The following is a 16,460-nucleotide window of genomic DNA, read 5'->3' on the forward strand; positions in this document are numbered from 1 at the left end:
TATGAAGCAGAACGATTTAATGATGCATATGACATTTTTGCACTCTCTAAATGGGCAGCCGCCTGCCTTGACTCGATCTGTCCGTATATATATATATATATACACGAGTGTGTGTGCACAGTAAAAGCAACAACAAAGCATCGACCGTTGCATTCAGCGAGATCTATAAAGGCAAATGCCAATAAGACAGGCAGAGAGAGAGAGAGAGAGAAGGCAATGGGCAACCTTGGCGGCAATTTCATGATCTTGTCGTTTGTTAGTTTTGAGGATCAGTTCATCAGTTAAAAACTAATGTTCCAGTCAAGCTTAAATCCCTTTGATAAAGATGAGATACTCTTCTGATTTAAACGGAATTGTAGAGTATATTCATTTACACTATCAAAGGGAATATTAAGTCATCCAATGGGGCCTTTAGTTAACCAAGTGATCAAATGCAGTTTCGACAGTTTTTCGTAAGTGAAACTTATCTCGTGTCATCCTTAACACGCATTTCCCTTTCGTTTTTCAGTCTCTTTTGACTCTTACCTCATTCCTTTTGGCTGGTTTTTTGGGGTCTTTGTTGTTGCTTTTACAGTCGAGTCATAATATGTATATAAATTTTTTATGGACGCGCACACATGAGTCAGAGAGATCGAGATTCATGTAAATGAAGACGGAAATGCCGCATGCAAAAAGTACAAAACGAGCCATGCAATTGGGCTAAACAAATCGCATAAACTTTTGGAAAACCAAAAGATGAGAATATAAATGTCGATGAGGATGAGGATGAAGATGAGGAACAGTTGCTGCTGCCGTCTTATAGAGAGATTATGGGCAAAACTAATTTTAATTGCGACTCCTCTCAGTCGTAAATGTGTCACTCACTCACTCACACGCACTGTCAATGTTTTATGCCTTCAGTTTTTATGGCGTATTAGTCGCCACAAAATGACAGAGAGATAGAGATGGATAGAGAGTAAAAGGAGAGCAACAGAGAAATCTCTGGTGGCCCTAATTTTATGCACTTGCAGATTAGTTTATTAGTTGTAGTACACACTCACTGAATGCCGCATGGCAGTGGGACAGACATTTGGACAGAAAAAGACCCAGTCTGGGTCTGCTCTGGTCTGGCCTGGCCTGGCCATGGCCGTGTGCGCGCCTGCGTACTTTGGCCATAAATCATTTTGGCATGCCACTACTCTGTGGTCCACCACAGAGGCCTGTACCTCCCCCTGCCCCCACCACCCCAGCCGCTCTCTGCTCTTGGGCACATCATGTTTTGAACATTTAAAAGTGCATTTAGTAACACTTATTCAACAACTGAAAAAAAAGACCAAAAACCAGGGGGGGGAAGCAAATCTCAAGACGAGAAAAACTACAGGGAATATTGTTGGCTGTTGTGTGTGTGTGTGTGTGTGTGTGTTTGGTATTTACTCTCGCTCATGCTATAAAAATGTTTATAGCATGTCTTCTCTATGTTATTATCTCGCGGTTAAAATGAAATTCTTCAAAGTTGGTTCGTTCCGATCCTCGGATCTTGCAACTTGCAGTAGCAGTAGGCAGCTGGAAGCTTGGCCACACAGCAGTTAGCAGCATCGTAAAAATGTCAAATGTCAAACTGACATTTTAATTAGCATCTGGTCACCCTAGAACAACAAAATGCCACTCCCCATGATGACGATGATCATGATGATGATGATGATTATGATGTTTAATGTTATTCAATACATTTATTGATTATTTTCTTTTTTTGTATTTCTATTTTCAGATGGTGCAAGCAATACAAGTACTTCGGTTTCACCTTTTAGAATTAGAAAAAGTAAGTACCAAGCAAAAATGATTATAATAAATATAAGTAAATGTATTTAGTACGAGCATTGCAATACGTTTTTACCCCATAGTCATGCAATTAACCAGAGATTGTTGCCAAGTCAGGCCGAGTAATTTATCAAATGGCCACCCAAACAGGCTCTATAAATGAAAAGCATATATATAAGTAGACTAGAAGATACCCTGGAAAAGGATTTCCATCTAAGAAAAGTAGTCAAGTTCAAGAGGAAGTCGAATAGTCATCTTAATATACCCATCTTGCAGCCTGACTACAGGGTATACGAAACATTTGCAACATGGACAAACTGGCATTTCAATTACCAACATTTGTGTTGACATTTTATTGAGCTTGTAAAGCCGGGCTAACCCCACAGCAGGCGGGCCCCCATATATCAGTCTATGTCTAAATTAGAATCGGATTTGGTTTCGGGGAATGGCAACGCATTTGAGTTGAAAAATCAAACGATTGGCCAATTAACGAGAGTCACAAAATTTTCTATGGCAGGATGCAGTTTTCAGTTTGCCGCCTGCCGCCGCGGGGCAAAGCAGGTGGATTTCGAGTTTATTTGTTAGTTGGCCAGATAAGAGAACATTTGAAGTACAATAGTTTTACTTTATATAGAAATATTCAAACAATGCAATGCATTCATTTTCGGCATTTGTCTTTTGTTGTTAATTCATGAGGTGTGATGCCTCCCAATTCCCTCACTCACTCACTCAGTCAACCAGGCCCCCCACTCCTGTGTTTGTTGTGTAGATGCCTGATAAGGGCGGGAGATCGGCGTGTACATAAATTAAAATTTCAACTATTGTCGGGAATGCTTAGTTTGGAGTTTCTTTTCGTCGGCAACACCTACTTGATTATTAGACACTTTTTTATAGTCTAAATGGAAAAATTACAGGTTGCCTAATTTGTTTTAATTTCAAATAATATGCAAGAACTTGGTTAGATGGTTTGTTCGTTGGTTGGTTAGTTGGGTGCGTGTGTGTGTCTGTCTGTCTATGGACTTAATGGAAGTTGTTCCTCAAACGTGGTCGTAATTAATGCCCCCACCAACTGCCCCTTGTGCCGTTTGTTGTTGTTGTTGCTGCTGTGTCGAGAAAATTAATTAGGCAAATGCGCAGCGAAGCGTGGAGCGTTGGCCGTTTGCCTGAAACTGAAACCGAAGCTGGAGCTGAAGCTGAAGCTGAAGCCGGAGACGGAGCCGGGCTTTGAGTTAAGCTAAACCCGTCCAAGTTCTTTTTTCAATTAAGTCTTAAGTAAGAAATTATGCAAAACATTCTAAAAACAACAACAAGCAACAACCATTGAAAACAAGACAAACGTTAAGAGAATATTTACTGAGGCTAAGCTTGAAATTGGTAGAAAAATTCATTTTGTATAGAGTGTGTTTCGGAATGTCTCAAGAGACTCGAGACTCGAGTGTGGGGCAATGGGTTAATGACACAAAACAAACAAAACAATGCATCAAATGTCTGTATGCTACAGCACAACAAAAGTCAATCAATGTGCAATTAGTGACGGTCATGTTAATTATCCAAACGCTTTCTAAAGAAACTAAGGCAGTAAGCCAGCCAAACAGATAGAGACTGACTATGACTTGTCGAGGGAATGGTATTCGGTGTTGGCCAGCTGCAATTTGTTGCATATGGCACCCTGTATACATACATACATATAGAGAACGAGAGACAACAGCCAACGATCGAGATCTTTATCATCATCTGAGAGGCTCTGAGAGAGACCACGACAGGTTTTTGTTTTGTCATTTGTCACTCACACAGCTTGCGAGACACACAAACAGCAACAACAAAGAACTGTAGCAACTTGTAGGCAGAAAAAACAACAGCAACAACAACATTATCGGATTGTATAAAAAAACATTCATTTATATGCAGCCAACAAAATGCAGCGGGCGATTTTTTGGTGTATAAAATAAATATAAATACAGCGAAAAAAAAAAAACGAAATACAAAATATACTTAAATAAAATGTGCGGGCTGACTGACTGACTGGCAAAAAGAAATATATATATATTTATTTCTATATACGATTGTATATCTGTGTGCATATTTGTTGCTGCTGCTAAAAACAACAGCACACAGAATCAGTTAAAAAGACGTTTTCAAGTCTTGTGTCTGTCAAAACTGGTTTGCCAGCCAGCCAGAGCCCCATCGTCATCGTCATCGTCGTTCAGCACACGGACAATTCTCGTCAGAGAGTCACATGCAAAAAACAACGGGCACTACAGCAACAGCAACAGCAACATCAACAAGGCATTGCAATTGACAAACTGACTGAGGGACAGACAGACAGACCAACCAACCAGCCAACCAACGAACAATTCAACCAGCCAACCCAACCGACTGATAGACAGACAGACGGACAGACAGTCAGCCAGACAACACGTTGGGTCAGTTGCACACGCTCCGGCAGGGGGTAGCATGCCGGCATGGGGGCAACAGCAACAGCAGCAACAACACCGATTTTGGGGCCTTGTTTTGATGGCTTGGCCAGATCACTAAGCTAAGCACTAACAGCTGTATCTCTCTCTCTCTCTGTCCATACAGACACAAAGACAGACAGTCAGACAGACAGATAAGTGTATAGTTGCCTATAAAAGCAGCTAAGCTACTTAATCTTTAACTTGGGAGAAAAAAACACAATTGAAGAAAAAAAAGAATTTACCAAAATCTGTACAAAATCTGTCTAAATCAATTTCAAATTCAAAGCGCATTTAAACTTTGTTGAATTCCAATCTAAAAAATTCTTAATTAAATATAATTTAAATCGAGGGGGAACAACAACTTCCATACTTGTTAGACAGACAGAAGGCGCTTTCTTTCTTGGGTTTGAGCGAGGCAAATTAAATGCTCTATCTATTAACGGAAATCGAAAATTACCACAAGGCAGATTCAAACGATTTGCATTGAGATTAGAAGGCGAGTAAGAGAGCAAGTCAGCCGGACGCTAAACGATGCCTATCATCTTGGTAAAGGAAGCTGTAAAACAGACAGTTTGTAGGTGGAAGTGGGGACTAGGAGGAAGAATATGTCAGAGACAGAGAGAGACGGAGAGAAATGAGACTGTGAAAAGTTTTGCTTAACAGGATGTACAAATGATGGTAACATTTACAATGCTTTCAAGTAACAAGCAACGCCCTCTGTTGCTGCTTGCCCGATCTCTTTAGATGCCCACCCAATGTGCAACTGCAACGGCAGCAGCAGCAGCAACTACGTGGGGGCCCTCCAGTCATAAATATCGCAATGAGCTGTTCAAAATGTCACATACAATGCTGACAAATTAATCAAAAATTATCAGAGTCCAAGCATCGCAGGCTCTGAAGGGCCCAGAGTGGCTGAATGTGTGTTGGGGACAGAACAGGGACAGCGCAACTGAGACTGAGCATAAAGTCGCATAAACATATCAATTTAGTATTTATGTTGCCAGTCAGTCAGGCTGTCACGAAGGGAGGCAGGCCGAAGGGCTGAAATGTGTGTGCGTGCAACATGTTGCTGGCGTGCTAATTGCAAGCTTTATGGCAATCAAAACCGCCAGCAACATGTTGCAGACATTACAAACAGCGCGCTGTTTTGTGCCGCTTATCAGCAGCAGCGACAAATTTGACATTGTCCTGTCATAAACCAGTTTATCATCTTATATATTTTTTGGTGACAATAACATTGAAAGCCAAACCAAGGTATATTGGCTGGCTGGCTGGCTGGCAGTCAGTCGGGCCAGAAGTAACAGAGTCAGCGGTAGCCTGCAAACAAGTTTGACAAGTTTTGGCCAATGGGCAACAACAACAACAACGACGACGAGTTAATAGTCGAACCGCCAGCAACTGTTGCAGCAGGCAAGCCAAAAAAACAAAAAATCCAAAAATATATATGTGTATTGTATATAAAACACAAAAAAGAAAGAATGAAAAGAAAACGGCAGCAATTTGCATAAGCAACGCGCACTTTTTCGTAAATTAAATGCCCCCAGTTAAATGGAGCACCCTGTTGTTGCTGGTGTCTGCCTGAGCCCAGTGCAATTAATTTCTTTTTAGCCGTAGCGGCGGCTGCATTCCTCTTTGTATGCATATTTGCATATGTGCTGCATCTCAGTCGCCCCCTTCCCCCTTAGTGGCCCTTCTGACTCTCTGCCTGCCTGCCTGACTCACACTCACTTTGGTCTTATCGCATTTGTTTTATCACACACAACACACATAGACTCTGACTTGGTCAGGCAGATGGTGAGGAAGGGGGGAACATGGTCAACGCATTTTGTTTCTGCTGACGCCAGCGATCTGCTTCTTCTTCGTCGTCGTCGTCGTCTGCATCAGCATGTTGCACGTGCTGGTGGTGGATGCTCTTCAAAGTGTGCCCCGAGGCTAAACTTGACTCTGCCCGGGCACTTCCTTTTTGGGGCTCTCCGTTGGGCCTATGCATATTTATGTACAGAGGTTTGACTTGGGCTTAGCCGGTTGTGTGTTGCCGTTGTCTACGCCATTTTTGAGTACCATCATCAACCATTTGCATGGTGAAAAGAAATAAGATGAACAACAAAGAAGGAGAAGGCAAGGGCGAAGGCAAAGACGAAGGGTATAAAAGCAATTTGCATGCCATTTGTGGCGGGAACAGAACCTGATCAGGTTTTTTTGTAGCAATGGCGCTAAGTGTTGCAGGAATGCAACTGCAAATGGATAAAGAACGTATTGCAATGACTCATACATTATTATTATTCTAGGTTAAGATTAGTTTTAAGCACTTGCACCCCCCATTTACCCACCCTAATCCTTTTAGAGTGCACCAACCTAATATAAGACAAGTTCTTACAACAATTTACTCAATATTCAATTCTTTCTTTCTTTTTTTCCCCCTCTCTCTTTCTTTCTCTCTCTCTCTCTCTGTGTGTCTCGCAATGGGGTGCTATTCTCATTACAGGTACATGAATTATGCGATAATTTCTGTCATCGATATATCTCATGTTTAAAGGGTAAAATGCCAATAGATTTAGTGATCGACGAACGGGACACCACCAAACCACCAGAATTAGGTTCAGCAAATGGTGAAGGAAGAAGTAACGCCGACTCAACATCGCACACCGATGGAGCTAGTACACCAGACGTTGTGAGTACCCCCTTCGCGGGAGCACATGGTCCTATATTGGCGAGCTACAATGCGGTGGTGCACCCATGTTCGTAGTACGATAACGACCTTCTTGCAAAAACGAAGCGGGTGCTCACAATGCCCTGGGATTAATAAATGAATCAATAGAAACTAAATCAATAAATAATACAATAATACAAAAAGCAAATGAATGAAACTAAAAAAAAAGCATAATCAAATCAAATGAAATGAAACAAAAAAAGAAATGTTGCGAAACTGCATAAGCCAATTAATCCGAAAGAAATTAATTAACTTTGCAAACCAACAACAACAAGTATAATATTGATGAATTTGAAATCCAAACTTTGAAAAAAAAAAACGCAGAAGAAGTTGTACGTAATTATGAACAAGAACAAGAACACACACACACATTGTAAATTAGTCAAGCAAAAAGAAGAAGTGAAGAAAAAAACGAAAGCAAAATGCAAAAATGAGAAACAGAAAAAACTTCATAAATCAACGGCAAGCAAATATCTAACGTGCAACAGCAGCAGCAACAGGCGCAAGTAGCAGAATGCCAGGACAATGATAAGGATAAGGAAGCAGCACCAGCAGCGGCCAAACAAACACTGACAACAACCACAACAACAACGACTACGACTACGACAATGACGACAACGACAACGACGAAAAAAGAAACAAAACGTTTATGCAACGCCAACAAGACAAACGAGCTTCCAAGATGCCCGCTGCTGTTACTCCTTCTCATCCTGGTCATGTTGCCAGCCATTGGGTTTGGTTGTTGTTGTTGTTGCTGCTGCTGCTGATAATGATGACGGCCGTTAGAAATTTGTCTGTTATTTTGTACAGTAAACGCCATAAATTTAAGTTCCAAAAGCAAAAAGTACAGCACAACAAAAACAAAAGTCATGTTATTTTTGTTTTCAACTTGTAAATTACTAAAAAAGAAAAAAACAAACAAAAACAAAACCAAGAAACAGCAACTGAGCAACAATAATTAGCGCAAAAAACAAAAATAATTGCTTAAATTGTAAAAAGTACCAACAACTAAAGCAAAACTCAAAAATATTAAACAAAAAGCAAGAAAATAAGAGAAAATTAAGAACAAAAGTCAAGAAAAAAAAGAAGCATAAGTAAAAGTTCCAGTACTTCGTTTTTGCAAGAGGCCCATATAGCTCGCCAATATAGAATTATCCAAATATATATGTATATATATATACATATATATTATTAATAATTATTAAAAACATTTAACAACCTTTTTATTATTTTCACTACTTAACAAAACCAACGCAATTATATATATATACATATATATATAAAAGTTTACTAACCCCCCTCTCCCCAAAAAAAAAAAAAAAAAAAACTAACAATTTTAAACATTTTACAACAAACATATGCACATAACTCCTATATACAAGCTATACCATATGCAGATATCTAGTATCTGCATAGACCTATATATATATATATATACTATATATATAAATTGTCTGTGAATTATCGTTTGGGAAATGAAAGAAGCCAACTGATTCTTCTGATTAGCTGGCTTTACTTCCTGATCCCTAAGGATATAGCAGATAACCCGCCATTCTCTCATTCTGAGTACAGTCAGGTTAGCTAGCGATAACAATATTTATCAATAGCTCTTGATGGTTAATTTTTTTTTTTGAGTTTGTAAACTTGTACATAAATATAGTATAAAATGACTCCCCCTCCTCCCCCACAACCAACACACACACACACCAAATCCCCATATATTCTACAGACAGACATACAGACATATATAAACCATATATAGAAAACAAAAATATCTTTCTCTAACTCTGTGCCAATCATATTTGGAAATCAAACACAGCCCAACCATGCCCAAGACTTTGCTCCGCTGGAAGAGACCTACGCCAGTTATCGCATCAAACACGAGGCGGACTTTTAGTCTTAGCAAATTAACGCCTCCCCCCGCCCCCCACAATCTTCCCAGCATAAAAGAAAAGAAAGAACATAACTACGACAAAAACAAAGTCCTTATATATATATAGAGATGATATATGTATTTGATTAACTCTCTATAAATTATAACTTTAGCAAGTAGAAAACGCAAAGAAAAGGAAGGAGATGAACCTAAAGCCTAGGCCGATATTTATAGTTTGATTTCTTTTTATTTTGAATATCAATCCCCCCTCTCCCTCTCTCTCTCTATCACTCTCTTTTTCGTTCAATATGTTTTTTCAACAATTTCATCATCCTTCGGCAACGTGTATACGATTTTTCAAATACTAAAAATAAAAAAAAAACCATTACGTCCTTTTTTTCTTAGGTGTTTTACAACACCTTTGAAGAACTTGCCAAAATAAAGTGAAGAAAACAAAAAATTCAAATATATACATGCATATATATATATATTTTTGTTTTTATATGTGAATCTTTTAATCATTATTATTATTAATATTATTTTTCTAAATAGTTTTCCATTCTTATGCTTATTTCGATAAGTTTGTAAACACAAAAAGAAAAGAAATGAAAAGAAAATGCAACGCATATACGTAAAATAATTGAAATCGAGTAATGAAAAAAAAAAAAAATACCAACCTGAGTTCAAATGCAAAGTATACGAATAGAAGATACGAGTTAAACAAAACATAAGTATTGTATTTATGTTTTCTTAACCTTAATTGTTTAAAAAGAAAAGAAAAAAACCACAAAAAGTTAAAGTTAAATTGAAACGGCAACGCGCATATACGATGACATTTTAAATGAGCTGCAAGACCGTGCGACAAAAACAAAAACAAAATCCTTAACTAAATATACGTAATGAAGAAGAAGAACAACAACAACTAAAAACAACTTTAAGCATTTACTAAGCAAAAAAACAAAACAAAAAAAAATCACAACAACTTTTAACTATATATAAAAGTAAATGCTAAACGCGATATACATACTATTATTATGATAAACTAAAACTAAAACAAAACTAAATGTAATTAATTAAAATCTAGAAAAAGATGATGAGAATAATACGTAGCAAACAGCGCAGCTTTTGGTGCTCAAAACAAACAATATACTATATATATATATATATATATAGCAGATGAGATGAGTTTAGATCAGATGATATGATATGATAGGAGAGATGGTCAAGTAGTAACTATTGTATTACTCTTTCCCCTCAGCTACTTAGATCCCCACCCCCCAACAACAACAGAGATAAAAGAGCCTAACAAGTTCTTAGCAAAAAGTACATTATGCTAAGCTTAAAAACTAAAAAAAAACTTCAACTAACTATAAACCAAAATCTAAACACAATTTGAAACTTCTATCTCTCTCTCTCTCTCTATAACTCGCAGTTTTAGGCATTGTCTCTCTGTCTCTATCTCTCTCTCTCTCTATTTTTCAATTTCTCACTTTTGTTTTTGTTTTAAGTTCATGGCTTACTAAAACAAAAGGAAAAAAAATTTCAAAAAAAAAATGTACTTAAAAACAAGCTGCTTGCAAAACTATTTGCAATTCCAGCTATATGGGCAGTCATTTGTATAATTAGACTAAAACAAGGTTTAAATATTAACTAACTAAAAACAAACAAAATGGGAATATGTCAAAAAGCTTTTGTACTATTTTTTCAATCCAAAAAAAAAACTTACTATAAAAAAAACGAAAATCTTGCAAAAATTCAAACTTGCAAATCAAAAATAGTTGTTGTACTTTGTCTCATAAGCAAAACGAATTAAAAAAACAAAAAACAAAAAAAAAAAACTAAATTACTATGCTAATATTATAAACAATTTTAGCATAATTCGTGCTAAAAAGCGAGTTGCTTTTTTTTAGTTTAAATAATACAAAAAAAAAAAAAAGAAACGTAAGAAATACATTTCGAAATTGTTGCAAACTAAAAATTGGCTACAATTTCATTTGTTTCCTATGATTTTTTGCTAGCTTTTTGTCTATTTGTTGAAATACTTTCGTTTTATTATTATTTTTTGTTCATTTTTTAAATTAATTTTTTATTGTTGTACTGTAAAAACACACAAAACTATCGATAAAATATAAAAACAAAAAAGAAGAAACTGAAATACGTAATTGCTTTAGGTGATATTTTATAAAAATATGTAAAAGATGAAACGAAAAAGTAAAAATAATAATAATAATAATAATGAAGCAAACAAACAAAACAATTGATGCAAATATATATACATATATATATTAAATCTAGTATATACATACAGATATACGTAATTAGAATTAACAACAAGGAAAAAAACTATTGCATATTGCTTTTTTGCTATTTATTTTTACAAAATAAATCTACAAACAAAAAATAAAATAAAAACAAAGAAAGAAAAACTAAAACGAAATGTGTAGAAAACAGAAATTCATTCATTTGATTTGTCTTTGTGCAGAAATTTTGATTGATTGATTGATTGATTGATTATTATTATTATTACTATTGTTTAATTGTTTTATTTAGTTTTTAGCAAAATTGTGTAAAATGAGATAAATGTTATGTGAGAGCAGACGACGACGAAGTAAAAGAAAACGCAATCAAAAACAAAACAAACAAAAAAAAACTAAAAACTAAAAAGAAAAATCTAAAAAAAAAAAATGAATATGAAGAAAAAAAAAAGAAAACCAACAACAACCAGCAACTTCTATACGATATACGAATACATTTTAATGTAATATTTTTAATTATTTATATGTATACTAATAATATAATTAAAAAAAAAAACAAAACAAACAAACAAAAAAAAAAAAAAACAATGCAAAAATTAAGAAACAAAACAAAAACAAAACTACAGAGTAAAGTTTAAAGAGTTAGCCAATAAATATATGAAAAAAATATATTTGAAACGAACAAAAATTTGAATTTTTTCTTAATCATAAGCCTGAAAAAAGGACAAGAAAGGATACAACGAGAAGAACCCCAAGCGCCGTCAACTTGCTGGAACACTAGACGAATGATCAAAGGATTCCTTGACTTTTGTGGATTTTTCAAGATCAGCATTCAATTTTTTTAGGATACTAAACTAAGGCATTGACCTGGACCTTAAGGATATGGACAACTTGGTCTTCTATTTCAACTCAACAAATAAGGACTTCTTTCATTTACTTCGTTTAGCAACTGTGGATAATCGAATCCAAAATTTGTGACTTTCAACGCAGGAATTAACTACTTATATTGTATATGAAAATCTTTTAATAACAATTCAAAATGATGACAAGTTGTCTAGAATTGAAGCTATTTGGTCTCTCTCTATTCAAGGGATTCAAATTGTAGAGCCCCCTACATGATTGAGTGTATGGGAATGAATTCTTGATCTTTTATAGCCATTTAAACGATTGCCATTGTCTTTTAAGTTAGTTTAAGTATTTATAGTATTAAGTTTTACGTATGAGATGAAAATTTAAGTCTTTGAAAGTAATGAAACCCAAAAAGAATTCAAAAGCAAAACTCTCTTTTCATGCCGTTTGCTTGTTGTAAGTCGAGAAGCCTACTCGAATTACATGGCAGCAATTTTGATATTATGAAAATTTCTATATCCATCTTTTCTCCCCCACTCATACACACACACACACACACACACACACACATTTATAGTTGGCACGTGTAAGCCGCTTAACAGACGGATAACTCAAGGGGAATGCAGTCCAGCTCATGTGTCAGAAAGAAGAGAACCAGTTAGGGATCAGCAAGGTCCTGATCTCTGATCAGCAGTTGCGACTGATCAAGTTGCTTAAATATTAAATCTCTGCCAGCTGTGTTTCTCCATGTGATTATTTATTAAAATGTATTTCGATTTCTTTTTATGTTCGATTCAAAAGTGAAAAACACCTCAAATGACTTTTTCTTCTTTGACTTGTGGATCATTTTGGTCCGCCCGTCATTTGGCCTGGTTTGTTCTGTTTCGTCTGCGTGTTAGATGATTTCGTTCTGTTAATGGTAGGCACATGTAATTTGGCATTTTGCGTGATTGCCTTGGGGCGTGTGTTGGAAGGTTCTTTTTTTTTCGTTTTCTTTTTCGAAAAGGAGTTGGAGGCATTTTCCTTTTATTTTTTTGTGTGAGTTGAAGAAAATGTTTCGTGCTGGCAGCATTTGTATTAATTTCTTAAGCAACGCCCCGCACAATTTTCCAGCCAGAAAGAAACCTATAATTTTATAGGCATTAAGTCAATGTTGGACTGGTTTTGTAGGTCCGTATTTTCACTGCTCCACACACACACACACACAGATACACACTCAGTCAGTTGTGTTATTGTTGTTGAATTGTGCTTTGTCTGTTTGTCTTGAAATCGAAGACTAAGGGCAAGAGTAAAGGATACCAAGTCAGATTCAGACATTTGCCTCATTAGCCACTCTCTCGCTTCGAGTTAGGTGAAGGAGCTCCTCTTCTTTGTTGTTTTTTTTTGCCCTGTTTTTTTGTTATTGCAGCTTTTTGGCCAAGCGTCGTCATACTGTCTGCGTCTGTGGCTCAAACCGCAGGCGGCGGCTGTCCGAAATTTGTGCATTCATTTGTGAACGCAAAGACAGACAAAGAGAGAGAGACAGAGAGACCAGAAGATGACCAAGGCTACAATTAATAAAGCAGCAAAGCCATACAAATGCGCAAAGACTTTGAAACTGAAAAAAAGACCAACTGAGTCCCACTTTCAGACTCGATCTCAATCCCAAGCTCCATAAGCTGTGCAATGGATCGTGTGCGGACACCGACTTTGACGAGCTGCCCGATCTGGTCAGCGATTTTTATTATGTATGAAGTGTTGCGACGGCAAGAATTTCTCCCAAAAAGCAAAAAAGTACAAAAAAAAAAAAAAAAAAAGGAGACAAACAAACTCGACAAGAAAGCCAAAAGCCCACAAAACGAAGCCACAGCAGACGCTTCACAGACTGTGACCGCAAAAATGTCATCACTGCTAATGTTTCAATGCAGTTTGTCCACGATGTTGTTGTTCCCCGTTCTTATTTGGTGCGACTTTTTTTTGTTTCAACGTTGTTGTCAGCTTTTGGCCAAAAACTTTCAACAATTTTTGCCGCACTGTCGAAGGGTTTGGGGTTTGGAACACAGAAAGATCACCTCTTGAGTTTCGCCAGGGGAATTGTCGGGCTGTACACGAAGGTCGCTTCTCATCATCAATTGAGAAGCGTTGAATGCGATACCTTACCGCATTGGCGTGAAACGACATGCCAATGTGACAACGGTTGCTCGCTCTTGCTCCATTCACTGATTCTGAAAGGATTCCGAAAGGATATACTTCTCAGAGTAGGGATTAGATGGCTGATTAGTGGCTCCTTCAGTTTGTTCTAGTCTCTCTTCTCTATTTTATATATTTCTAATGATTTTCAAGACTTCTTTTCGTTTAAGCTAAACTTTGTCCCTTTTCCAAGAAATATCAAAAGTTTTTGGTTAATTTTTTTGTTGCTTCCCAAGAAGAAGAGTAATGAAATCTTAATGAATTTTTTTGTTGTTGTTGTCTCTCAAAATCCAATATCTTTGTGGTCAAGTGTTGGCTTCAAACGGCAATTGCCGCTCTGTCTATATAGAAGCTATATCTACCTGATTGTGTCAACCTTTTGGCCTGAGCCACAAAGTATCAATGCTCGTTTTTTTTTGTTTTTTCATTCTGCTTTTTCTTTGGCGCAAATTCAATGGAAATTTATGCCGTAAAAATGCCACAAAAACGAAAATCAAATAAAATAGCCCAAGCCAAAAAGAGATTTTTGGCTCTGCCAATCTTTCTTTGTCTTGGACCGCAACATTTTTTTTATTTTCCACTGAAACTGTATATATAAGCCAGTGTATTTATATTTTATTTCACATTTTTGTGTCTTCGCCTTATTTTTGTGAAATATTTCGTATCGCACTTCCTCGGTCCAGGGCGGGCAACTAAGCTGCAAATCGGTTTAAAAGCTTAAAAATTATACAGCAAAAAAACGAAAAGAAGTCCATTCGCCGTTTACTTTTGTGTCATTAGGCAAATGCAGTCGACCGCTTAGCTCACATTAGCCAAGGTGTCTCTGGGTCTTTGGTTGTTCCTTTGGGGGAATCGAGAGGGAAGCCCTATGTTGGCCAAGCCTGTGCTGCCTGAACAATTACCGTTAATTACCAAGAGCTGGCCAGCGGCATGGGCATGTGGATCGGCACTTTGCACCGCAAATGCAATTGAAGTCAACTCAAATATCAAAAGGACAATTTACGCTTGTTTTAAACTCGATTAGCTCTTGGTACGTTCCACACCCTGATGATGATGATGATGGTGGTGGTGGTGGTCATTGAGTGCTTTTCAATTATTGTCGATGGAATAGCCCTAGCCCTTTAGCCCTTTGGATCTAGCTCTAGCATTGGCACGCATGCATGCATATGTACTTCATGTGGGTGGTTTGGAGGTGGCACTTACTCGGGGCCAAGAAGGGGTCAACGCGACCACAACCAAAGAAGGGAACATAATGGGTAACTTGTTCGTCCACTTAAGCCCCGCTTAGCTTGTATTGGCCACTTGTAAATTGTAATTTAATCCGCCTAAACGAAAACTAAACTAAAAAGGGTTAAATATCAAAGGGCAGCCCAGTCTCTATAGTATGTATTCTCTTGTAAGTGACCGAACGACCACTCGGTAATTGAATTTCCACTCAGTTTGCCTTTAATATTTAATGCAAGTCGAGTCATTTGGCATTGGGTCTTTGATTGATTTTGGCTAAAACGACTTAAGACCATTTGGTATTTGCAATTTGGCGCATACTTTATGTCTACATCAGCTAATTTTGTCTCCCCCCCTATCCACTACCTCAGTTCTATCTCCCCAACCCCAATCTGAGGACACATAAATCACTTGCACTTAAATCCGCTGCTGGCGACGTCTCAGTCTCAGTCTCTGTCTGCTGGCCATTAGGGATTGGGGTTGCTCTGATCCTTCCTCTTCTCATCTCATCTCATCCTTGCTTTGCTTTGCTTTTGTTTGTTGGCATTTCTATTGGCCCGGAAGCAGTGCGGCCAACATCTACAAAATAGTCAGACTCTCTAGCCCTCTCTCTTTGCTTTTGTGTTCATGGCAAATTTTATTGCCTTTTTGTGCTTTATTTCCTTCTGCGCACTATTTGGCCTACGCTCTTTTGTGGAATATAGAAAGTAGCCGGGGGATTGGGCAAAAGAATGGGAGCGGATAGCTCTTTATGCCTGAATGGCGCGCCGAGCATTAGATAATGGTGTTCCTGCTTATTGCTTACATTGACTTTTCCCTCTTTTGGGGTTTGGGGATTTCTTCTATAATTTGCAGTCAGCTTAGGAATGCCAAACGAAGAGTGAGAGAGACAGAGGGTGAGTGGGACAAACAACTAGCCAAAAAATAATTTATTGCATATTTAATGGCGCACGTGTCGTGTCGCCTAGAAATGGGAAAAGCCTTGGCCTACTAAATATTTCGTTCAAGTGACAACTGCCATGGAATTTGGAAATAAAAATTATAGAAAATTGTCTCCACTTTAATATTTCAATTAACTTTGTAAAGGTAAAACTTAGAATTTCCCTTTCTATATATGTTCCTTACTT

General features: G+C 37.3%; 1 protein-coding gene and 1 long non-coding RNA gene across 4 annotated transcripts in view; one reads left to right on the forward strand and one right to left on the reverse strand.

Annotated features, from left to right (window-relative positions):
• hth (homothorax) overlaps positions 1-16,460 on the forward strand; it is a 111,341-nt gene that overhangs the window by 22,559 nt on the left and 72,322 nt on the right. For 2 of the 3 annotated variants that reach the window (XM_068301987.1, XM_068301988.1), the window contains exons 5-6: positions 1,748-1,798; positions 6,739-6,924. In XM_068301987.1, coding sequence (XP_068158088.1) covers positions 1,748-1,798; positions 6,739-6,924 — 237 coding nt within the window. Of the gene's footprint in view, positions 1-1,747; positions 1,799-6,738; positions 6,925-8,782; positions 10,507-16,460 lie in introns of those variants that run through there. The other variant, XM_068301989.1, reaches the window with a different exon arrangement.
• Positions 1-16,460, reverse strand: part of LOC137585949 (uncharacterized) — a 174,698-nt gene that overhangs the window by 9,791 nt on the left and 148,447 nt on the right. The gene's annotated exons all lie outside the window — the stretch shown is intronic.

This window comes from Drosophila tropicalis, unplaced genomic scaffold (genome assembly GCF_018151085.1).
Source record: "Drosophila tropicalis isolate 14030-0801.00 unplaced genomic scaffold, ASM1815108v1 contig_878, whole genome shotgun sequence".
Classification (NCBI taxonomy): domain Eukaryota; kingdom Metazoa; phylum Arthropoda; class Insecta; order Diptera; family Drosophilidae; genus Drosophila; species Drosophila tropicalis.